General features: G+C 36.5%; 1 protein-coding gene across 1 annotated transcript; it reads left to right on the top strand.

The window, feature by feature from the left end:
- Positions 1–6,860: 6,860 nt before the first annotated feature.
- On the top strand, positions 6,861–9,363 carry LOC113058715 (40S ribosomal protein S5). Its single transcript, XM_026226870.1, has 6 exons — positions 6,861–6,981; positions 7,573–7,680; positions 8,318–8,527; positions 8,658–8,786; positions 9,011–9,109; positions 9,246–9,363. The coding sequence occupies exons 2-6, from the start codon at positions 7,573–7,575 to the stop codon at positions 9,312–9,314; spliced, it is 615 nt and encodes a 204-aa protein (XP_026082655.1). The 5' UTR covers positions 6,861–6,981; the 3' UTR covers positions 9,315–9,363.
- The last annotated feature ends 16,413 nt before the right edge of the window (positions 9,364–25,776 follow it).

Here is a 25,776-nt window from a genome sequence, read left to right as displayed (position 1 = left end):
TGTACTACCATGAATATGCCATATTTGTGTACAAGAATAAACTTCACACTTCAAGCTGTACTTTAAAACTTCCCATTCTGGCTTTTTCAACCTACCTCCAAATGTATTTTAATATATTTTTTATTCACACTGGTTTATTCATTTAATGTTTGTCCATCTAGAACTTTTATTTTTCATGAGCTGTACATTTTAAGATGTACTCAGTGTTGATAAATCACATGCACTGAATGTAAATGCTAATGTCAGGACTCTCAGTCCTCCTCTTGGATGGCCAGTGTCCTGCAAAGTTTAGCTACCCCAAATAAACACACCTAAGCTAAGCAAGGTCTTCAGGATCAGTAGCAATGTCCAAGCAAGTGTGTTGGAACTGAACTCTGCAGAACATGGTTCTCCCGGTTCAGGACTGGGTTTTAAATCTATAAATGAATTTGTACAGTTGGGTGTCTGCATGCAGAGGTGTACTTCAGTAAGTACAATGTAAACTGTAATCTATAAAGACAAATCTTCAGATAAGCATTAAGGCCACTGCCTTGAGGTCTCCATCCATTGGTCAAAACAGACCTCGCACCCCACCACACTCCTGCTAGCTGTCAACATTAATTGCGGCTGGTGCCAAATAAAAATTATTATGTATCCCTTGTGCATTGTTCAAATTCACTACCCTTTCGTTATGTTCGGGATGAAAACATTCACTCAATTAAACTGCTATAAGCATTAGATAAAAAAATTTTCCCCTAATTTATTGTTGGTGGATGTTTTTTTTTCACTGACTTCCATTATAATTACATTTTTGATTGCAAAGCCATGAAACATAATCATGCATTCTTGATTGTTTGTGGTTTTCCCTGTTGGGAAGAGGTAAAATTTGTTATTTTTTACAGTTGATCACTAGGTGGGACCATCAACCCTTTAGATAGGCCTGTGCAAAAAAAAGCTTAGTTTCTGACTTGTATATAGAGTTATGTGGAGTATAACAGTAAATTATATTGTGTGTATGTGTGTAGGAGAGAGAGAGAGAGAGAGAGAGAGACTTTTGCGCACTTACCTTGATGTATTTGAGAAAATCTAAATGTACACCTCAGCTCTCAGAACTACATGGAGTAAACAAAAGTGTATTTATGCACCTGCTGCCTTTTAATGGTGGTGATAAGTATAGACTAAACAAAAACAGTACATGGATTTAAACACTTGCATGCCATCCTTCTGGTCATTTGATGGTGAGAAGAGCAGCAAGCAATACGAGAAAGGGCTTGACTTGAACCAGAGTTTTAGAAATGATTATGCAGCTTGACCCCTCCAGCGAGTTGCTGCTTATTTGAAGTTGGTATTGCATTTTGGTCCATAATCAATTATGTTCAAAGTAGTTTTTTTTTAATAAGATTTAAAGGTTTTAAACTGGCTTCACCATCAAGAAAAGACAAGTATTTCACACATAGGCCCTCCGTTCTTTTCACCATCAAAAGTCAGCAGGTGCATAAACACACTTCTTTTTTTTATTGTTTAGTCCATGTAGTTCTGAGAGCATGAGGTGCATATTTGGATTTTTTCAGATACATCAAGCTAAGTAAACAAAGGTCTCTCCCACACTCTCTCTCTCTCTCTCTCTCTCTCTCTCTCTCAAACACACACACACACACACACACACTATAATTTGCTGTTAAACTCCATATAACTCTATATACAGGCCAGAAACTAAGCCTTTTTTTTGCACAGGCCTAAAGGGTTAATGGTCCCACCTAGTGATCAACTGTAAAAATAACAAATGTTACCTCTTCCCAACAGGGAAAACCACCAACAATCAAGAGTGCATGATTATATGGTGTCATGGCTTTGCAATCAAAAAATGTTGGTATAATGGAAGTCAATGGGACAAAAACAGCCACCAACAATAAATTGAGGGAGAAAAAATTAAAATCTAATGCTGCACAAAACTAACAATACATCAAAGCTAATCTACAGTTACTAATCTTTGACATGCCCAAGACTGTCATAAAAGGTAAAAAAAAAATATCCAGTCCAAAATTACTTTTTATATTGAAAATATGTCATTTTGTGTGTGTTTTTTCTTCCCAAATCAGTGACATAATTTATGAACTTGGTAATTAAAGAGTTAAAATCTTGGATTTTTTTTTTAAACATTTGGTGGTTTGATCAGGACTGAGGGTGATTAATAGATTTATGCAAAAAAAAAAAAAAAAAAATCTTTATCTGAGGACATTTTTACAGCATTTTAATTTAGTGGGTGTTTTATCCCAAACATAACAAAAGGTTAGTGAATTTACCCACAGTATACTGTTGAGTTTTTGAAAAATTTCAAGCATTTTCCCAAAATAAGTGTCAAAATAAGATTTGTCACCAATCATTCCATTAGCTGCAACACAGAGAAAGTTGTGGCCAAAATAAGACTCAACTTTACCCCCTAGTGGACGAAAACGTCCCTAACAACGCATATGGGGTATTATGTAACAGCAAGTCATTTGTGCAAGTACATTTGACTTGCAGTTTTTCCAAAACTTAATCATTTTTATTTGGTACCAGCTGCAGTAGTTAATGTTGTTTTATATTATACAGCTATCATTGAGCTAAGGTATATCCCCCTACCACACCATCTATCATTGAAGAACCTGTGTTACACAGATATGGCATATTCATGGTAGTACACATGAAATTCATGTATTTATCTGTCATTTAAACTTACATAAACAGAAATCCTGTCTCCCCCTCTAGTGGACCTTAAGTGTAAGACCTTCATCGCTCAGATAATGAAAGTCACTAGGATTTTTTGAGAATAAAAAAGTCTGACCAGTTACAGCAACGAGTCAAACGAGTCTGAAGATCTGAGCTGAATTTGGTGAAACAATAAAATTTTAGTCGTTGTCAATTACTCTCATAATAAATGATAATAATGTTCAAATATATGTTGGCTTTCTCAAGGCCAACAAAGACGACTAAAAGAGAAACATCATTCAATTTTGTCTGTAATAAAACTAATAATTCTAATTTATTTAATAAATGTAACTATATTAATTTCCACAATTAATTATTAATGTCACACACACCTACCTAGTGCCATTAGACTTAAAAGATGAGAGTGGTAAATGTTACAGACATATTATCATGGAAATGTTCAGTCTATTATTGATTTTTATTTCCACTTCACTTTTATCCAAGGAGACAGAACTATTTGCACTGTATTTACAGTGGGACAATATTCATACAATAGTATAACCTAGAAATAATTTAAAGGGGTGACTTGCAAGTCGCAACAACGCGAATTATGTGTCTACATCTGGTTTCAGATATTGCTCTTGTAAGACTCTTATTCTGAAAGACTGAGGAGCCAGAGTTGAAGGCGGAGCGATCCGACCAATCAGATGAAAGGAGTGTTTCAGCTCCGCCCACAAGTGCGAATGAAATATTGAAGCCATAAGCCGTTTTTTAATCCCCAAACGACAAAATGAGAAATCAAGTCAAAAACTCATTTTCCGTTTGTTAACCTAGATGGAATAACGAATAAACGAGCCATCTTTCCATTTCTCGTTATTTAATTCATGTTCTCTCATTTGAATCCTCTTGAGTTTTTCGTTTTCTGTTTTTTAATTTGAAACGGATTTGGAATGGACGGAAGATACCCTGATTCACATGATATGTGTGATACTATAGTAGTTGAATCTCCGAAGACGTGATTCCTTCTAAATCTAGAAAAACCTTCTGCTGAAAAAAACATAACACAAAACAAAACATGCGTGAGGTCACAGTACACGTTTAAAGAGAGACATGCCATCTTAATTTGAATTGTTTCATATTCACAGAGTTGGGTAAACTACTTACATATTGTAGTCTGTTACTGATTCCAGACGACATGACTAAAATTGTAGTATAACGGAATCCAATATCAATATCACAATGATTTAATAATCTTGTACCCTATATTGTTATAAAAGTTCAAAGAGTAAGACAATTCCATTCATTAAATGACAACATGAAGTGCATTACACATTACATTACACCAAGGTATCCCAAACTCGGGTTTGTAAATTAACTGCATGGGTTTGTGAGTTTGACGAAAAGCTAATAATTATTTTGAAATCAATCAAAATAAAACATTTACTAAAAATGTTGTATATTGCATGTGGTTACATGCACGACCATTAACCAGCCTCAGAGAACCATGGACATGCAAATGTGATATTTGATTATTAAATTATTATTTTACCCTCTCAGGGAGTCATCAAGTAAATATGTTGGTTGAAAAAGTTTCAGCTGACAAATGTTTGGGAATGTCGTAATCAGGGGCGGATCTACCGGGGTGGCATACAGTGGTAAATGCCACCCTAAAAGAGACCCCAGTTGGCAGCAACGAATTAAATGTTATGGCCAATTTGAAAATTTACGTGCGCGAATCTTTCGTGATCCCTCTCCGAACTCCCGAACTGATTCAAATGATTTGCGATCCTCAAACTGACTCAAATGATTCGCGAACGCGCTCCGAACTCCCGAACTGACTCAAATGATTCGCGATCCCGCTCCGAACTCCCAAACTGACCCAAATGATTCGCGATCCCCATAACTGACTCAAATGATTCGCGATCCCGCTCCGAACTCCCGAACTGACCCAAATGATTCGCGACACCCATTACTGACTCAAATGATTCGCGATCCCCATAACTGACTCAAATGATTCGCGATCCCGCTCCGAACTCCCGAACTGACTCAAATGATTCGCGACCCGCTCCGAACTCCCAAACTGACCCAAATGATTCGCGATCTCCATAACTGACTCAAATGATTCGCGACCCGCTCCGAACTCCCGAACTGACTCAAATGATTCGCGATCCCGCTCCGAGCTCCCGAACTGACCCAAATGATTCGCGATACCGCTCCGAACTCCCAAACTGACTCAAATAGTTTGCGAATCCCTCTCCGAAAATAAACCAAAACCAAAACAACCCACCAAAATAAAAGTATGGTCTAACTCAAAGAAATAATGTAAGAAATTGTACAGTAAAATAGCCTACTTTTAAATAAGATATACTAAAACATTATTTTAAAGGAATATCACACAAGTTTTCATAGAAGTTTTAATTCAAGCTTGCCAAAACAATAACACTATATTTTCAAAAACAATTTCTAAAAGTACATTTGTATTTGTGCCTATAATGCTTATTTATTTATTATTATTTTCAGCTAATAAAACCTATGCTTCAGGGACCATATTCATATTACATCTAAGTTAACATCTGAGTTAGATGGTGATTAACACTAAACAGAAGAAAATCCGTTGAGTCTCCCCAGCTGGAAATGTCATTGGCTGTTAATTTATAACACTGAACCTTTTATAATGCTCTTAAGTACATGTCGATGCATACTGTATGCATTAGTGAGTGTGGTGGTGCTTATGGGGTATGGTCTCTTGTTCCTTGTTTCAAATGCAAGACATTGATTGCATGAGATTAAGTTTGTAAATGGCAGCCTGTGTCCTTTTGTAGTGTGCACATATACTATTTGATAACTGTGACTAAATTCAGTATATATACGTCTGCCATACGTTGCCACCCCTCAAAAATTCCTGCCCCCTTCTCAACACCCCATCAATATTTTTCTAGATCCACCCCTGGTCTTAATGCATCCAGTGGACATAGCCACCTGTCAAGTGACTGGTCTTTGTGTGAATCTCCACAAAACTGGAAAATTTACTGAATGTATAAGCAGTAGGATATTTTAGAAAGGAACATTTAAAAGATGAAGAATTAGAGAGAATCAATAAGTTATGAATAATTTATTGTTATTGTGCGAATAATATATGTTTATGTAATCATTAAAAAAATAACTTAATTTAATTTAATTGAAATTACAAGTAATTTGGTATCTGATTATGTAATCCAGATTACATTTGATCAGTTACTATTAGTTTTGCATGTTGATTGCATAAAATCACAATAAAATGTTATAAAACTATGTCATAATTGATTTGTGTGTAAACAGCAGCCCCTGTTTTGAGAAAAAACTTGGTTGCAAGAAAAAATGGTTGCTTTTTACAGTTTATTGCTAAAATTACAAAAGCATGATATTAATCTGTTTTAGACTCTGTTTTAGGTTGTCTAAAACAGCAAACCCCACACAAAATGAATTTTAAAAAGTAGCTAATTTAATAATTCAATATGTTGTATAGTTTACATACTATGGCTATTCTTCAAAAAGAAAGTCTTTTATTTTGAAGAGTTTAGGTCAGATTTATTTGTACCCTTCTTCTTCTTATTCTAATGTTTATTGACGGCTGGCAGACCATCTTATTAGTGCATTATTTGTACCCTATTCATAGCAAGTGCCAGGTGTCAAAAATTCCCCGAAAACATTCATAGGAGAATGCAGAAGAAGAGCTTGACTTGGTACAAAGACCCAGTAACTGGACAAACAGTTGGACAATCTATATCCATCTTTCTAAGTATAAATATGCACATAAATGCATAATATGCACACAAATATATATATATATATATACATACTGCAAATGTGGACTTCCAGAAACTGTAGAGCATTTAATAATCAATTGTATGGCACATGAAAGGGAAAGAATTCAATTAAAAACTATTTAATTTCTGTTGAACTTTGCAAAATATACGTAACAGTTCTAACAAAGGATATGAAGCTCTTGGTTTTGTCTTGTTTTTTGTTTAGTTTTTTTTTTTTTTGAAAGCAACAACGTTAGAAATATAGAGAGGTATGGTAGGTGGTCATAAATATATTTTTTCTTTTTCTATTCCTTTTTCTTTTACGGTCTCTTATGATGTCACTGTCTTGCACTCCATCCCAGTAGGTGGCGGACTATGCATCGAAGCTGGTTTGCCATCCGCCGCTAAACGTCAGAGAAGAAGAGCTGGACGCGGACGCGCATCGAGCGGAAGTGGTTTTTTTCTCGTTCCTCGTGTTGCTCCTCCTTTCCGCCTGCTCGAGTGCGCCATTCACACACACGCTGCGAAGGTAACGATGAAAAACACGTATTAAAACGTTTATATCCCTTCCACCCTCATGAAAGTGCACACATCTGATTGTTAACATACTTATATTGACGTTTTGGCCCATATATGTCATATATGGCTTGTCAAAATGATGAATTTATACGCTGTCCGCGAGTCTACGGGTTCTTTAGAAGCGAGCATGAGTGAATCCTCACCTCGGTTCTGTGAAACTTTTGTTTTTATTCCTCAAATAACGGAAGAATTGATAGAATCGCTGTTTTTAATGTGTTTGGAGTGTATTTGGGATGTAAATAGTTTGTTGTCGTTTAATGTTTTCAACATGAGGACAGGTCGCGGTAATCCTTTTTTATTATTTGGCAATATCGTATTCATTATGCATTTTATTACGTTACTGATTAAAGCAAAATATTGCTTTTTCAATGACTGAAGTGTTTTCATATGAAAAATAATTTAGAAAGTCTTGTTTTTATTTAATATCAGAATTGGTACCCCTATTTGTTTAGTTATTTTGGCCATACATCTGCAAGATTTGTTGTTTTTTTAGACACCCTTGTGTAACATAAACTGATATTCTTCTCATTTGGTTTTGAAGATGGCTGAAGATTGGGAGGCAGTACCAGCTGTAGCTGAAACACCAGAGATCAAACTCTTTGGCAAGTGGAGCACAGATGATGTGCAGATCAACGACATCTCCCTGCAGGTGAGTTCCACATATTCATTTACAGCTTTTCTCAAAATTGCCTTTTATTTGCCCATTAGCCCTTATATATGAAAGTAAATTCTTTCCTCCCCAAATAGAAGTTTAATTTATGCAAAATATAGAAACATGCAAGAAAGTTTGCATATGTTTTTTTTAAATTCATATGATAAATTTTAGGTGTATAGAATATAATAAAATATTCTTTATTTTTTTTCCATCTCTATATATATATTCATGTGCCTTTTATAAATATAATAGTTATATTTATTTATTGCGGTGAACTAAAAGAAATCAAGAGATGTGCATTAACATTCATCAAAAGTCTGTTATATCATATTTGATACGTTTAATGTTTAAGTTCTGTAATCAAATGTCAGTTCTGAAAATGTTCATATTCAAATATTAATAGGAAAGTTGAGTTTGCTTAAAATCAATGAAGATTTCATGCCAAGTCTTTGTAGGAGCTGTTTTTAGAATTATATTAAAAGATCTTTTGCTGACTATAATTGGATAAACTATTAATCAGACAGCAGATGGCTTGAAGTAGATTTTTCAGTAACATTTTTGATCATATTTGGAGGCTTTAGAAATTCATGTATCTGGTACAATACAACAACACGTGTCTCTCTTTCCTCAGGATTACATTGCCGTGAAGGAGAAATATGCCAAATACCTCCCTCATTCCAGCGGCAGATACGCAGCCAAGCGTTTCCGTAAGGCTCAGTGTCCCATTGTGGAGCGCGTCACTAACTCCATGATGATGCACGGACGCAACAACGGCAAGAAACTGCTGACCGTCCGCATCGTCAAACACGCCTTTGAGATCATCCATCTGCTCACCGGCGAGGTGAGGCCACAGTTCTCCACAGATTTGGCTTAAATGTATAGTAGAATGTGAAAGTATAACTATAACAATTTATCAAGCTACTTCTAAGATGTCTTTCTAAATCGTAGACGATGTCTATTTTTTTCCCCAGAATCCTCTGCAGATCCTAGTGAACGCCATCATCAACAGCGGCCCTCGTGAGGACTCCACTCGTATCGGACGTGCTGGAACCGTGAGGAGACAGGCTGTTGATGTGTCACCTCTGCGCAGGGTCAACCAGGTCTGCTAAAACAAAGCCCAGATAGATATTTGTTTATTGGCTAACCTTTTATTTTTAGGGGTAAAGAATGCAAATAAGTTCACAGTGAGACCAGAAACATGGCATTAAGAAAGTCCATGTTATAGTCTTTAATGGACTTGTCTTATATTAGGATGCTTGTTGTATCTCAGGTGAAGATATGGTCTTATGTGAAAGTGGTCACTTACTGTGTGTGTTGATTGTAGGCCATCTGGCTGCTTTGCACTGGAGCAAGAGAAGCTGCTTTCAGGAACATCAAGACTATTGCTGAGTGTCTTGCTGATGAGCTCATCAATGCCGCCAAGGTGAGAGAAACCATCTGATTGGAGAGTTTTACTTGTACTATGTCTTCAGCACTTTCAGGCCTTCTATAGTAAATAGTATTTTATGAATTTTTGTAGTTGATTTGCTATTTCAAAGTTTTTTTTCTTTCTTTTGCAGGGTTCCTCCAACTCTTATGCCATCAAGAAGAAGGATGAGCTGGAGAGAGTGGCCAAGTCTAACCGTTAATCTCCATTTTGTTGCAATTTTGACTACAATAAAGGAAGAGTGAAAACTATTCTTGCCCTGTATTAATTTTCTTTTAATGATTCATTGCTGCTATAACCACTGTGTTTTGCATTGATGGGTAAAAGGTATAAGGGTAAATTGTGGCATTTCTACAAATGAGATAAGACAAAAAATGTTTTAACAAAGTAATCTATATCTAGTCAATACTCAATTTGTTATGCAGGCTATTTCAGCAGTTGTGTGGTCAAAAATGACATCTGTTTCCTATTTTAAGGGTATTTCTGTGCACTGTTCAGAGAACCATTTGTGCCTTGTTTTGCATTTAAGCTGCCTTGAGGAATCAGTAAAAAATTTTTATTTTTTATTTTTTTTGCAACGTTTAACATCTAATTCAATTTGTGCTGCTGGTCGGTAAGCCAGCTTTTTTTTTTCAGGGTGCAGAAAGCATTTTTAATGTTTTAAGGGGAGGGTTATAGGAAAATTATATAATGGATAATATACTTTTATATCTGATTTGAGGGTCAGATCAGTGATAAAAAAATGATCAGTTAATGTACAAACTGTACCGTTCTGAACTGTAAATGAATTGTGCTGATTAATTGCTGATTAAGAAAATCTAAACATGTTTCAAACTTTTAAATGCGTTCGCTCAGTCTGTAACAGATGAGTGTAAATTTAATTTCAGGCATCGAGAACTTCAAATATCATCATCATACTCGAAGAGCATTATCTTTAAACATTTATTCAAACCTTAGTTCACTGTGCCTTACTAAAATGAGCCTGAAAGCTTTGTGAAGATAATATATTGCCAGAACTGATGATTATGCAACTGCGGATACAAGTGATTATTAATGAAAATACAGGAGAGTGTGTTTTTAAAATCTGACAAGACGCTTTCCTCAAAATCAAGAATTGTCTAAATATACAGTGTTTTTACACAGTGAAATATATCTGAAGACAGTATTTTACAAGAACCAGAAAGAATAGCTGTGAGTATAAATGAAGATGAAGAGGATAATGGAAACCGTGAGGTAAATTAATAACTTATGCTTATTACTGTTTTACATCTAAAGTCCCTATTGCGTTACTAACACAATAATGTTGCCATTGTGTTTAATTGTAGATTGTTCTGAGTGTATTTGTTCAATAAGGACAAATTGGAATAAGCGACTATGACAGTCATGAATCTCTGGTTTTTTATGCCGGACACGATGGACAACAGCGCCCTCCACCTGCTGGACAGAGGTACTGTACCTCAAATCTCTCTCAGACTGCATAGATCAGTCGCTGTAGTTCTTTTCCATCATCTCTTAATTCTCTTTTTTTAATATCTCTGACACTACTTACCATCTGAGCTTTTGGATTGAACTGTATTTCGCCCGCTGCATTTTGTTCATATATTTTCTTGCATGCACAGTTTCTGTTGGTTGCATAATATCAAATCTAGTCGAAGAGAACAGTAATGCATTGGGCTGAAGAATGCATTTTCTATTTGTTTGATGGCCATTGTGTTTACAGTATAATCCATTTTCTGTTTTAGTCCAAATGTCATAATAACAAGTGCCAATATAAATAATAATAATATGTGCAAGTATAATAAAGTGCAGTTTACGGTAAAACTATATCCTTGTTCAGACGGTTCAAACAGTTTTCATTTTAATTATATGCATTTTTTTTTTATGCAGTTTTTGTTTTATTCACTTCTTTACAGAGAAAAGAAGGATGGTGGGTCTCCAAGATTTCCTGACGGATGTGGCTCATGCTGAACTGGAAAACCTGGACCCTCGTTTCTCCACCTGAGCATCATCTACATGCCTCTGGCCAGGAGGTGATTAATGCTGCTCTCCGTTTATTAAAGTCTGATGTGTTAACTAATTGTTGACACAGAGCTATTAACATAAAGGTTGCAGGTTCAAATCCTTGTTGGAGTGACCCAATAAATGAAGTGTCAGTGAGGTGGCCATTGTGCCCCTGAGCGGGTCACTTGTGACCCCAGCTTGCTCCCTGCAGGACGACTGTTCCTGTAATTAGTGCACTGCAGCAAGATAATAGCAAGCAGCTGTAACGACTGTACAGTAACAACTGTGACATCAGGGTTAACAGAAGCAGCAAACAGAGCCGTTTCATTTAATAAAGGAAGAGCTTGCAGTTAGTCACAGAATTTCAGTTTATTGTGAAATTTCTGTGTCACCAAACAGAACTCCAAAAATAATGATTGTTTCCAGATTACCCAAATACTCCTAAAATCCTCTCACTCCATTGATTATGCAAACAGGAAGTACAGGAAGTTCCCTAAAGGGCAGAATCAGCCTATTAAAGGTTTACATATGTGATCTCTGCATGTTCAACTTTGACAAAATGGTTTAATTTTTAAAATTGGAAAAATGGCACATTTCACCAGATCCTACTGAAATGAACAAAATGAATAGGTCTGAGAGAGAGTTATTGATAATGAGCAGCATAAGGTAGGTACTGCGAGCCAAATTTTGTAGTAGTACATACAGTACAATCAAATATCTGAAAAAAGTTAATGGATACTGCTTACATTTAACTGATATACATGATTACGTCATGATATTTCATTCTGTGTTGGATGATAGATTGGATTTTTACTGTCAGTGCCAAGATTACCCAACATGCTGGATAAACAGAGCTTTGAGACTGAGGGTCTTGATTTAATCGTGAATATGACAATACTTTTAACACAATATTTTCAAGGTAACACCATTAATAATTTAATTTAAAATAATGTCCTCAAATATTCGTGATAGGGTTTGTTTTAAACTGGAATCCGCTTATTGCACAGACTTTATCTCGTAGATAGTTTTATATGTCCTTTTGTATTTTTGATTCTTTTTAAACTTGTTTAAGATTATAGTTTGAAAATCTTACCTTTATTGCATATGGATCAAAGTGCTTCCTTTCAACAGAAAAGCAAGGTCATGGTACTGTAACTAATATTAATCACAGAAATTCAATGTGCACATGTGGAGTACATATTTCAGGTCTCTTTATCTTAGACTCATTAATGTTTGAGGGGTTGATAAGAGCTGATTTTTGCAATTAATTTATGGATTATTTCAGTTCCTATCAAAGGACCAACTGCTTTACCGTAGCACTCGAACCAAAGAGCTGGACAGCATGCTGGGAGACCTGCAATGTGACACCATAAGTCCTTTCTTTCTTTCTTTCTTACTTTCTTTCTTTCTTTCTTTTGAATAATGAACTGATTGCACAGAACCCTTATTGTGTCTTTTAAAACTGTTTGTGATCATGTTATTTTTTTTCAGATCTGGAGATGGCGGTAATGAGGAAGCTTCAGTCCTCATTGCTTCAGCTGAGCGACTGTTTGTATGAGGTCATGTCTCTGTGTGCAGAGATGGACTGTCTCATTGCTTTAGCTCAGGCTTCTCTGGATCACGGCTGCTGCTGTCCAACCCTGACACTGGCCCTGATTGAGTCACAGTACAAATCATCTCTTCTAATGAGATGAATTTTCTGATTTCTCTATTCTTCTGTTTATATGTTCATCATTCTTTGTCTTTCAGACATCCGTTGCTGGAGCTGTGTACTCCAGTATTTGTGTCAAACACCTACATCAGATCCGAAACTGAGGGCAAAGTGAAAGTTATAACAGCAATAAATATCACAGATTTTACAATCACGTAGCACTGTACATAAGCTTATTTCTAAATAAATAATAAAACATTTCATAGCAATAATAAAAAAGACACTATAAATATAGCAAGACAATGCACTTATATTACTATGAATGGGAGAAAGTGCAATATGCAGTATAGTGGAATAAATCCCTTCATTAGAAGTTGCAGTTCCCAGTCAGTGTCCTGAGATGCATGCTTTGGACTACACATGCACATCTTACATGAAATAAGATTTAAAGAAAAGAAACATCATTCATGGGTCAGTACATGTCAGATTTTTATTGCTGAATTGAAATGCTATTCAAATGTGAGTTTGGCAAGCAGTTTTTGAGATTTTGGTATTTTCCTGTTCATGTTGATAGAAATTAGACTTGTGTGCCAGAAAAAGATTCACGGAGGCATTACAGATATGTACAATGAGTGAACTGACTTTACTTGAAATGGACTTTACTTAAAATGAACTAAAGACAAGGTTCCATGACACTTGTTTGGTAATAATCCTAAATTTCATCGCTTTAACTGGTTACTGGTGGCTTTACTGGTGCAACAGAAACATGCTATGACCAGATAATAATATTTTCATCAACCATTTTCCGTCACTGTGATTTCAAGATCAATAAACCAATTTATGCAGTTTAGGTTTATGTTTGGCAGACTCTAGAGACAGCTATAGAGGGAGAAGAGTTGGTGTTTTTGTACCAAGTAAAAAACGGTATCTTCCAGTCGAGTTGTGCAGCTGGCTGGCATTCCTGATGACATGGTCAAGAGAGGAGTGGAGGTATGAGACAGTCATTTTATATATTGAATTAATTGATTTATATTGTTTTCTACAGAATGCCACAAAATATTTTTCTTTAGATTGATTTAAAACCAGTTTTGTTGTTGACTTGTTGTGCGATTCAGTTGAGTTCAGATTCCAGTTTGTAATAGTCCTTTGTTCATGATTTGAACACACTAGTTATGCTTCATGTTTGTTTGTTGTTGCAGCGAGTAAAGATATTTCAATAGAAAGGCATGTTGTCCGGTGCTGGGATGCGTCTCATTAATTTACTGTAAACAGGATTTGTATTTCATCACCTGTAGTTCACAGGAGCACCACCACCGAATGGTAGTGCAGAAAACACAGCAATTATTAACTCTCTAGAGGGCTGACTTGATTTCAGAGGAGCGTTAATGAGTTTCCTCAAGTAATCAGTTGTCAACAGCATTAGAAAGAAACAACAACTTGCTACGAGTTTATCAAATCAATTAAGTTCTCGTGCCATCTGTCGCAAGAGAACCAAAAAAGATCTGCTCCTGTAGGATTAGCTTCTGTGTGGGAAACCGAGCAGATCGAGAACGCCCACCACAAGAACCTGAAATAACATCCACGGCATTTATTACAGAATCAAAAACACTCCGTAGAGTGAACCAGAGGTTTGTCAAAGGTTATTATCTATTTACTATTGTAGTATTTATTAATGTTTTTTATTATTTTGAATTTCATTTATATTTATACTTTTCTTTTAAATGTAGCTTTCAGTAATTTTGCTATCTGCTTTTGTAATTTGTATTATTCTTTTTTAAATATTTGAACATAAAGCTTTAATAGAGTCCATCCAATGTGAGCCAAAATTCATTTTTAAATTGCTTGAAATTATTTTTGGTTACAACAGACTTGAGAAGTGGGAATTTAACCAATCTAACAAGTGCAAATGCCAGATTTGGCTACAAAAGGAGTGTAAGAGAGTCTACAGTGTGTTTGTGACGTACAGTCCTGGATAATTTGCACAAATGAATTCAAGCCATCTGTAAGAGCCATTATGGGCTATTGTAATTCTGTGTTTTACCACTGGGTGGAGTAAGGGCCTAAATAGGTAGGTAAAGAGTAAGACTGGGCAGGTGTGTAATTAGAGGGAAGCACAACATTGTTTGACCATGTCTGGATGTGATTATGTGGCAGCATTCGATGTTATCATAAGTGCATTGTGCAGCAAAACTGTGAGTTAAAATGACCAGTACAAGCTGTGATGAATAAATCTGAGAAAGCTGACTTTGGATCTCACGCGTCAGAAACTACCCTACAACACCTCAAGTGACAAAATGATTGGTATTTATGACACTATACCATCTATTCAGCTTTCTGAGTGCTATTGAGATGATCTATGTGCTGAGCTTACTGAAATGCATCTACATCCTCAAGTAACAGTTGTTAATCTGTAATGAATGAATATATGTCTGCTTGTGTCATTAACTGTGTTGAAGAAACACATGTTTGCAATGGTTGTGCTCGGACAGAGGCTTCACTGTAGCTGCAATAATTGCTGTTATATTGCGATAATGACAAAGCATGTGAATCGGCTATGTCAGAAAAACTGACATCATTAATTTAAATGGCTAAACAAATCTGTGACATTTTAAACAAGAGCAGATTGGGCTCTCTTAGATACTTCATATTGATTGAAAACAATACCAAAAACAAAATCTATAATAGATAACAGTTTATTTGTGTTTATAGTGTAAAAATTGAGAAACACTCATCAATGCAGTTGATATACAGTTCTTATTAGCAGGGCCTTGCACAGACCTTTTGAGGGGCATGTGCTGAAACTGAAAAAGGGCACACCCCTCCCTTTATTTGCAGCAATTGGCTTTCTTCTCTTGTTTCGTCTGGAGGTAATTCCCCCGCACCGGTCTCCATCACATTCCCTTGATCTACACTAGCAGTTCCATACTGGCTTTCTTCTCTTGCATCTCCTTCTGCTAACTCTCCTGCAGAGGCTCCTGTATCTTGTTCACCAGCAAATTCTTGTACATCATCTATCGCTTCTCTCTCTACATCTGAATTACTGAATCCGCCACTCACACGCGCGTATACAGCACTAAATCAATAATCTGTGCTAATTATTATACATTTAATTCATTGTCAGCTTCGGGTACTTCATTTATTATTGTTCAATTAAATGTTTGAAACAGAAAAGGGTTGTATTTCAGTGTCTCTGCAGGGGATTATAGATCAACAGCGCCACCTGCTGTCGACACAGGCTCCGAAGTCCCGATCTGAATCAACCGAGTCGCGAACAGGCTCCGAAGTGAAGATCGTCATTGGCGCCGATACAGGATGGCTGCCTCCGTGACATGCTCTGCAGTTGTTTTTGTGTTTTTGTTAGTTTGTCCTGTCTTTAGTTATATTCCTGCAATCAGTTTCACCAGGGACGAATTGCTGGACATTCGGCAACACGCATCTCCCGATATATCACCGGTTTTCGACTATTTTGATGTTTTGCTGGACATTCTTGTCGGCGGAGCGGCTGCGCTGATCACACGCTTCAAGAGGACGTGCAGACGGGGAAAAAGAGCTGGATTTCGAACGCCATTGCCTAGCATCCATCTGGCAAATCGGACTAACTGCTTCTGCTCTCTCGGACAAATAAGTGTTTCACGGAAACTTGGCTGAATGACGCCATCCCGGACAGCGCGCTCCATCTGCCGGACTTTCAGCTATTCAGAGCGGACCGCGAAGCAGAATCAACGGGGAAATTGCGCGGTGGCGGGACATGCTTTTACATCAATGAATGGTGGTGTACAGATGTAACTGTGTTAAAGAAGATGTGCTGTCCTGATCTAGAAATGCAGTTTGTCAACTGCAAGCCGTTCTATTCGCCGCGGGAGTTTCACTCGTTCATTCAGGTGAGTGTTTACATTCCTCCGCAAGCGCACGTGAGCTCAGCTTTACAGAAACTCGCTGAGCTTCTTTTGTCGTTTGAAGTTTCTGTTTATCTGTGAATCCTGAAAAAAAATGTCATGTAACCTTTTCCACAAAAATATTGTTCAGCTGTTTTCAATATTGATAATAATCAGAAATGTTTCTTGAGCAGCAAATCATAAAATTATACTGATTTCTGAAGATCATGTGACACTGAAGACTGGAGGAATGAGGCTGAAATCAGAAATAAATCAGATTCTAACATATATTCACATAGAAATCATCTATTTTATATTCTAATATACTATTTCACAATATTGCTGATTTCACTGTATTTTTGATTAAATAAATGCAGCCTTGGTGAACAGTTTCTGACTTTATCTAATGATCTAACCGACCCCAGATTTTTGAGCAGTAGTGTATGAATTAAGCTTGTTTAATTATTAAATTACTATGTAGTTGTTAAATTTCAATCACGTTGTATTTTAACAAAAAATATAATGTTTCAAATATTTTACAAATTTTTCTTTACATCCTAAGAGTTCTATACTTTTTTGAAAAAAAGTATACATTTTACTGACCACAAACTTTTGAACTATAGTGTTTATTGTTAGAAAAGTTCTATTTTAAATAAATGCTCTTCTTTTTAACTTTTCATTCATCAAAGAATCCTGAAAGAAGTATCACAGTTTCGGCAGCACAACTAATAATAATAAAAACTAATAATAAATCATCATATTAGAATGATTTCTGAAGATCATGTGATTCAAGATTTTTATTGGTCACATACAAAATTATATATAGCATACATAACCAGCAGTGAAATGGGAGTCAGGTCCACTCCATGGACAGTGCAATTATTAAAGAAAACAACACAGATGAAAAATACATAAATATGTAAGAATGAAATAAAAGTAAACAATACAAATATAAGAATAAAATATAAAAAAGATGTATATTGTAGAATTAAATATAGAACGCAAAATAATGTGCATGAATGTAAACTGTATTCTTAAATATTAAGATGTACAAGGATGTACAATTTGCATATATGCATTTGATCTGAATCAACCGAGTCGCAAACATGCTCCGAAGTGCCGATCTGAATCAACCGAGTCGCGAACATGCTCCGAAGTGCCGATCTGAATCAACCGAGTCGCGAACATGCTCCGAAGTGCCGATCTGAATCAACTGAGTCGCGAACAGGCTCCGAAGTGCCGATCTGAATCAACGGAGTCGCGAACAGGCTCCGAAGTGCCGATCTGAATCAACGGAGTCGCGAACATGCTCCGAAGTGCCGATCTGAATCAACCGAGTCGCGAACAGGCTCCGAAGTGCCGATCTGAATCAACCGAGTCCCGAACAGGCTCCGAAGTGCCGATCTGAATCAACCGAGTCGCGAACAGGCTCCGAAGTGCCGATCTGAATCAACCGAGTCCCGAACAGGCTCCGAAGTGCCGATCTGAATCAACGGAGTCGCGAACAGGCTCCGAAGTGCCGATCTGAATCAACGGAGTCGCGAACAGGCTCCGAAGTGCCGATCTGAATCAACGGGCGAACAGGCTCCGAAGTGCCGATCTGAAAACTTCGACCAAAGAATGTAAAAAATAAATGCATTTTAATATTAACAGCCTAACTTTTAACGAGCAATGCACCATAAGATCACCTTTAAACTATAAAAAACACTATATTTCAGCCTTTATTAATAACCTATATGTAAGGAAACATTGAATACTTGCCAAATTCATTAAACACGTTATTAAAACATAAATAGTTTTTAAACACTGACAGGAACTTTCAGGTTGCGTTTATAAAACAATTCTATGAAAGACTCAGATCACGTATCTAAAAATAAATCGCTATAGTAAAAGAGAAATAATAAGAGGAGTGAAGTTTCCTACCGTTCTGCTGTGTCCTCACGCCCGTCTGACGCTCCGCGGCGCGTCTCCGCCCCTCACACGCGCGTTTACAGCGCTAAATTAATCATCTGTGCTAATTATTATACATTTACTTCATTGTCAGCTTCAGCTTCATTTATTATTGTTCAATTAGTTAATAATATTTTAAACTATTTTCAATCTGGTTTTAGAACTGGTCACAGTACCATTACTGCTGCTATGGTGGTGATAAATGATCTTATTTGTGCCTTGGACAGAAAACAACATTGCGCTGCTTTATTTGTAGATCTTTCCAAGGCGTTGGATTCTGTAGATCATGAATTGTTTCTGAATAAACTTAGGGATGTGGGTTTCTGTCCTAATGCTGTTAAATGGTTTAGAAACTATTTTGTAGATCGAACTCAGTGTGTCCATGCAGAGGGCCAAAAATCTGAGTTTCTTGGGATATCTAAAGGGGTCCCCCAGGGGTCTATTTTGGGACCTATTCTTTTCTCTATTCTTATAAATGATTTAGGTAAGGACGTTCAAGCAAAAGTACACTTTTATTATGATGACTCTGTCATTTATACATATGCTCCTTCCATAACACAGGCTGTGGAAGAGCTTCAGACTGCATTTAAGTCATTACAAACTGCTCTGCTGAATTTAAAATTGGTTTTAAATCCTCAGAAAACGAAGTTCATGGTCTTTTCAAAAACCCCCCTACAGTTTCTTGATGATCTTAGCATTTTTACATCTGATGGTAAATCCATTGAAAGGGTACCCACGTACAATTACTTGGGTATATGGATAGACGACAAACTTTTATTTAATGTACATATTGCTATCTAGTTAAGAAGCTTTAAATAAAGATTGGCTTTTATTTTAGAAATAAATCTAGCTTTACTTTTAATGCAAAAAAAACTTGTGGAAGCTACTTTTCTATCTGTGATTGATTATGGTGACAAATTATGTATGCACGCAGCTTCCTCCATCTTACAGAGCCTTGATTCAGTGTATCATGCGTCTCTGTGCTTTATTACAAATGCAAAGTCCCTGACTCACCATTGCATTCTTTATGATCTGGTGGGTTGGACAGCACTGACCACCCACAGAAAACAGCATTGGTATATTTTTATATATAAAGCCATGCTAGGTAAACTTCCAGCTTACCTCTGTACCCTTCTCTGTCTCAATTCTGCTAGTTATCAGCTACGCTCCTCCAAGTGGTTGCTTTTTAATGTACCTAGGGTTTGGACAGATTTGGGGAAAACTGCATTTTCATACTATGCACCATGGGCATGGAATAATTTGCAAAAAGATCTTAAACAAGAAACGTGTATATCAATTAATGCATTTAAGACCATCATAAAAAATGTGATGGAGACATGTAGCTAGTTGTTTTTCTTGAGAGGTCTTTGTATTTTAATGATTTTTGAATGATTGGATGTGTGTATGTTTTTAGCTATGTTGTGTTATGTATGGCTGCTACCTTGTATGCAGCATTTTAATATGTTGTTTTTGCATGGCTGCCACCTTGGCCAGGTCTCTCTTGTAAAAGAGATTTTTGATCTCAATGAGACTTCCTGGTAAAATAAAGGTAGAAATAAAATAAAAATGCACTACGTCCACAGTGTTTTTGGCATATTGATGCACTGTTAAATGGTCTTTCAGGTCTTTTGTATGCTGACATTTAATTTTTAAATTTTTTTATTATAGTCAAAAGTATAATTTAATGTGACTGAATGACATACGTTATACCAGCAGAAGTATTAATGGAGTTAAGATCAGGTAGAAGTATAGCATGCTAAGATATTAATGTTTTTTTTTCTTCTGCAGTTATGAAGAATGCAAAACTTTAAGTAGGCTATATCTATTGCAATATATATTATAAAATGACAGACAGATTTTAGCAACATTTCCTCCTTAATGCAAAAAGAAACTGAAACGGTTATAAAAAAAAAAAAAAAAATTAGCTCTGCATCATCAGCTTTTACTGGGAAAAAAGAGGCTGCCTAAAATTGTGTCTTGTCCATCACATCTTGGCCCAAAAGTGCAGTTCATTTCATATTTGGATGACGTTATAAATGCTTCTTATATTTGTGTCAGATTTGCACACAGTAAGCCTCCCCCTTTTCATTAAAAGACATTTCAAAAAGGTACTTTTGTTGGCATTAATGGCCCATCACATGATGCACTGTTATCATCACATGAAGTTTTTCTGTTGTAATTTCAGGTGGATCCTTGTCAAGTCAGAGCTCTTCATTTTTACCACCTACTGTCAGCTTGTGAAGGGAGAAAATGACATTTGACATTTGCGGAGGCAGATGATGAAAGGGTCAGTCAGTCGCTCAGGATTTAGTGTCTTGCTGAAGAACACTTGAGTGCAGGGGGCTTGACAGAATAAGATAAAGTCAGCATTTAATGTTTTTTTTATGCTTCCTGCTTTCTTAATAGATTATTTTCTCACCAAAACACATTTTAATATAATGATCAGATTTATTTGCTGGCAAAAATGAAAGCTATGAGTTCATGAAAACAGCCGTATGTTGTTGACATAATTAGACAGTAATGCTAATTAACTTAATCCTATCCATAGTTGTGTTGTGCAGTTGCTTAAATTATTGCCCTGCGATGGGGCAAGCGACAGGAGAGTCTCTTTCAGTCAAATCTGGTCCTCACAGGGACAATCATGGTCTGCTTTGGCTTCAGTATCACTACAGATTTGAACTGCCACTTCATCCTTGGACCAATGTGATGTTCTTTTTAAGGTTTTGTGATGACACGGGGTTGTGAGTGATTGAAGTTGGTTGCTGCAACCCTTTTATATGTAAAAACCATCTCAAGCCATCCAGCCATGTCTCCTGTTGGTTTTCAATGGTGGTTTATGGCCATAGCTTGTGTTACTGCTCCATTTTCTGGCTGTTCTTGATGAGCAACTTTTCGTTTTAAATTCTTTCATGGGACCATATACAGGGAGTTATTCTGTAGTGTTGACGGCAGATTGGCTTCTTGGCTCCCTCTAGTGGTAAGTCTTTCAATTTTTTTACATGATGTGCATTACTTTAGATTTTTGCCAATTTCACTGTTTTACATTTCTTCATTTGAATGTGATATTCTGTGACAAACACATGTCATTTTGAACAGAAATGCCGCTTTGGATCTGGAATGTTGTGCATGTGGAGAGAGAAAGTGAAGAAGGATGATCTTATCTTCATTGTGAATCATAATGAATCAGCAACAGTGAAATTAAATGGTGGGTTCCTCCTGCATCCTCTCTATCTGTTTCACTCTCACTCATCCTTTCTCTGAGTCAGTTTGCTGTTTGTTTAAAAATACAGTCTAAAATGTGTACATTTCCTTGTTACCTTTAAAAGCTAATATATGATATATATGATTTCCATTACAGTTAAGCACAATTCTGTTACTTTTATTACTGTAATGAGATGCATCCAATCTCATTCACATTACAGTAAAGCAAAACACAGACAGTAATATTCTATCGAAATGAGAGATGTCATGACAGTATTTGTTCTGTCTTTATTTGTGCTGAAATACACAGTAAATATTTTCTGTATGAGAAGCAATGAAAATCTCTATTTAAATACTCAAGTTAAACAGTTACAATTTATGAGAATGCATGCTTAATTGTCATCAAAACAGTGTTTTAAAGTAATTATGTTTTTGCTAGAGTCTGAATTTGTTTCCATTCACATATCAACCTTGCAAATTATAACAATTTTCTCTTCATTGGAAAGATGCAAATATTCATTAGATAGAGTACATCCATATTCATTCCTTGTCTTTTGCTTTTACATTTCTCTTTCCAGCTTCTCTCTGCTTTTTCTCGGTTTAGCACATTCCCCTTGCAGTTGTCTTCTAATCGATAAGGTTTTTCTGCCTTGTATGTGCCTCTGTATGTGTGAGAGAGGGAGAGAAAGAGCGAGTGTACATGTATGTATTGATATTTCAGGTAAATTGCATCGCTCTATTACAACCCACTGAATTTCCCAAGACAGCTTGATGCTCATTGAAGACTGTAATACATGTTCTAATTACATGAATGCAGGAGACTGAGCCTTGACACATCACGTCTTATAGACAGACAAAAGACGAGACAATGCAAAGTTATTTCTTCTAATCGTGGTATTTAAAACACAGACAGTGCTCTGTCGGCATGTTTGCCTGTCACTATAATGTAGTCACTATCATTTTGATGCTGTGATAAGATCTTTCCCAGACTGACTGTGCACTATATGTAACATGCATTAGAAAACAGATTGTTTGCATGAGCTATTCAGAGCTATTGTGCCGTGACTGCACAATTGAATTTTACATGAATGCACAAAGTATCTACATTGCTTGGCAACCATAAACAGCCTACAGTTAGACTGTATTACTGTATTAATTGGTAGAAGATTCGATGTACTTGAAGCCTTGACATTGGTATTTGTACTTGACATTGAAGAGTAGACATTGGTGGCTTATTTAAAATCTTTCTTTGTCTTTGCAGAGGCACTGAAGATCTCGCAGACTATAACGGGTGCATGACAGAGTGGACATGAGACAGAGAATGGAGTATGCAGCCCATTTTGGGTTCGGTTAATGAGAGGTAGGTGGTCTTTCAGAGAGGAGGAGGTGCCATCAATGCCTTTAGCATTTGGCAAAAAATACTCTCATGTTTATTCATGTGGGTTTCTTGCGGAGCCCGGAGGAATAGGTGTATTGCGCCATAATGAAACCAAGCTACAGGCACGCACGATATGCTCGAGTACAACCTTAATTGCATTTGGCTTCCACTAATTTATCATTTCTAGATGAGCTTTTAGTTTTTTTTTGTCCCTGTATAATCATTCTCAAATTGGCTTTTGAGATTTTTTTTAATTGTCTGATGTCTGGATCAATCAAAATGAGTCTTTTTTGCGGTTAAATTATTGCATTGTTTCATGGCAACAAGCTACAAACATGGTACTCGCTATTCATAGCCATGATGTGAGTCAGGTTGACATCCAGAGGTAATGTAAACATTGATTCATGAGGTGAGATTTGAAATTCAGATTTTTAGACGATGAGACACAGGGCTGTAAATATACATTGGAAGAACCACCTCTGCATGTGTGCGACGTCTGTATAGAGTCTGTGATAATAGGATTCATGTAGATGATGGGGTTTGGATGAGCTTTGCGCTGTGGGGGTTGCTCCTCTTTGGATGAATCTGATGTCTTTGGCATCGTCTTGGAATCTCTTTGGTGCAGTGGGACAGCGGGACAGCTGTTACCAATGACCAGAGGAAAAACATTGATTCCTTTCCTTTCTGTCGGGCTTTTGTCTGAGAAGGAATGGGAGGTTGCCAAAATCACTTTTAATTGGCTGAAGGTGCATATAAAGATTTCTTTGTCTAGATTAGGACAATACTCAGTGTAATCATCACTGATAATTACCCCAAATTGATATCTGGCTTATATATGTTATTGTATGTTTGTCATTAAAAAATAAATATAAATTGTTCATTTTTATAATATAAATGTGTGTGTGTGTGTGTGTATGTGTGTAGTACAGTATACAGCTCCTGTGTCCCAGTATTTAATCCCTACATATTGTTCCTATGTCAATAATTAATCACTAGTGGAAATACTTTCATTTGGGGCTTTCCTTATTTAATTAAATTAAATTATTTTTGTCACTGCAAATAATATTACCAGCATAGCAATTGGAGTTGAATTGAAATGTGCATGTATAATATTACATTATTTAATATAAAGGCATATATTGGATTGATTAAATGCAGTTGTAAATTAACGTTCAGGGGGAGCATGTTCATCTGTTCCTGTCAATCACAATGCAATATAAACTGCAGCTTGTATCATTCATCTGTTACCCCTCCACCAACCAAAATCCACTTTTATTACTAATCATTTCTGTTGTATATTCAGTAATTATGTAGTCAGGGGGATTTGCAATGTGAATGAGCATTTGGTATAATACATACATGTTGTTTGCATATAGATGTAGTTTAGGTAAGAAAAAAAAGCAGATTATTAGTGGTGATGTTTTTTAATATATGTGTTTTATTTGTGTTTTTCCCAAATATACATTTTAATCCGTGGGAAAGGTGTCATGTTTAAGATCAGCAGCACTTTTCTCATCTTCTCAACAGAGTCAGGGATCCTGGTCTTTCATTAGCTAAAATCAAGACCTCACACTCAATGCATGAGCTCACGCCTCAGAGGACTACACTCTCTATTTGTGTCAGTCACTCTTCAGAAAGGACAATTGAAAGCAGAAGACTTTTTGTGCCACTGAGTTTCTGTAGGATTACCAATCACAAGCAAATCTCACAGTGACAAGTAGAAGCCAAACGTCATCTTCAAAGTGTCTGTCTTTGCTCCAATTAGCTCTCCGTCTTACTTTCCCAGCATCCACTGCATGTCCAAAAGGTTCCACTAACTGTTTTTTTTCTCTCTGAAAATAATTGGTACCAACAGAGATCATTTTAAATGTAGTTTTAAAGAAAAGAGACTCACAGAAGAACACTTGCAAATTTGAGGTCTGTCCCACAAGCTGTCATGTTACCAGTCACATTTTCCTTTTTAAGTTACAATTTTCAGTAAGTCTGCAAGAACAATTCATCTTGCTGGAATTATCAAGCCAGAACTGGTGGATGGCTACATTTGCATTCCTTCAAACAATTATTTCACTGTTGTTTTGCTCCTGAGACTCCTGCACCAGTGAGAAACCCACATTCATATCAATCAGCCACGGGTCTGTCACGGCGGTCTACGCAGCCAGTGTTGCATCATGGCATAAACTAATGAACTGACCATCTGGTTCGAGGAGGTTCTGGAACACCAGCAGTCATGAACTGGAAGAAAAGCTTGTTTCAACACATTTTAGTTTCAGTTAAGCCACCCAGATTATACTGAAACACTTTATGATCAGACAGCATGAAGAAACTATCTTGAAATACGTTACCAGATTGTCTCTGTCCATCTCCAGCTGGTGACCTTTAACACTTATTAAAATGCATAGTCAGTTGTGTACATTCGTTTCTTAAAAAGGCGTTTGGTTTCATGATGGAGTGCTCACTTCAGCATCAACTGCTGACAAAAAGGTCAGTGGAATCCAATGTTACAGCAAATTGTTAAAGAAATAAACAATTTACATCTAAAGCTTTTTGATTTGATTAAGAATTGAAGATAAAGCAACCACTTTTTACATGTCCAGATGACAGCTTCCAT

The sequence above is a fragment of the Carassius auratus genome, chromosome 40, assembly GCF_003368295.1.
Source record: "Carassius auratus strain Wakin chromosome 40, ASM336829v1, whole genome shotgun sequence".
NCBI lineage: Eukaryota > Metazoa > Chordata > Actinopteri > Cypriniformes > Cyprinidae > Carassius > Carassius auratus.
Note: the sequence above shows the minus strand (reverse complement) of the source record. Positions and strands in the feature narration are given on the sequence as shown.

Coding starts and splice junctions, on each gene's coding strand:
- LOC113058715 (XM_026226870.1), top strand. CDS start 7,573: ATGGCTGAAGATTGGGAGGCAGTACCAGCTGTAGCTGAAACACCAGAG. Junction 7,681..8,317: donor TCAACGACATCTCCCTGCAG/GTGAGTTCCACA, acceptor CTCTTTCCTCAG/GATTACATTGCCGTGAAGGA. Junction 8,787..9,010: donor CTCTGCGCAGGGTCAACCAG/GTCTGCTAAAAC, acceptor TGTTGATTGTAG/GCCATCTGGCTGCTTTGCAC.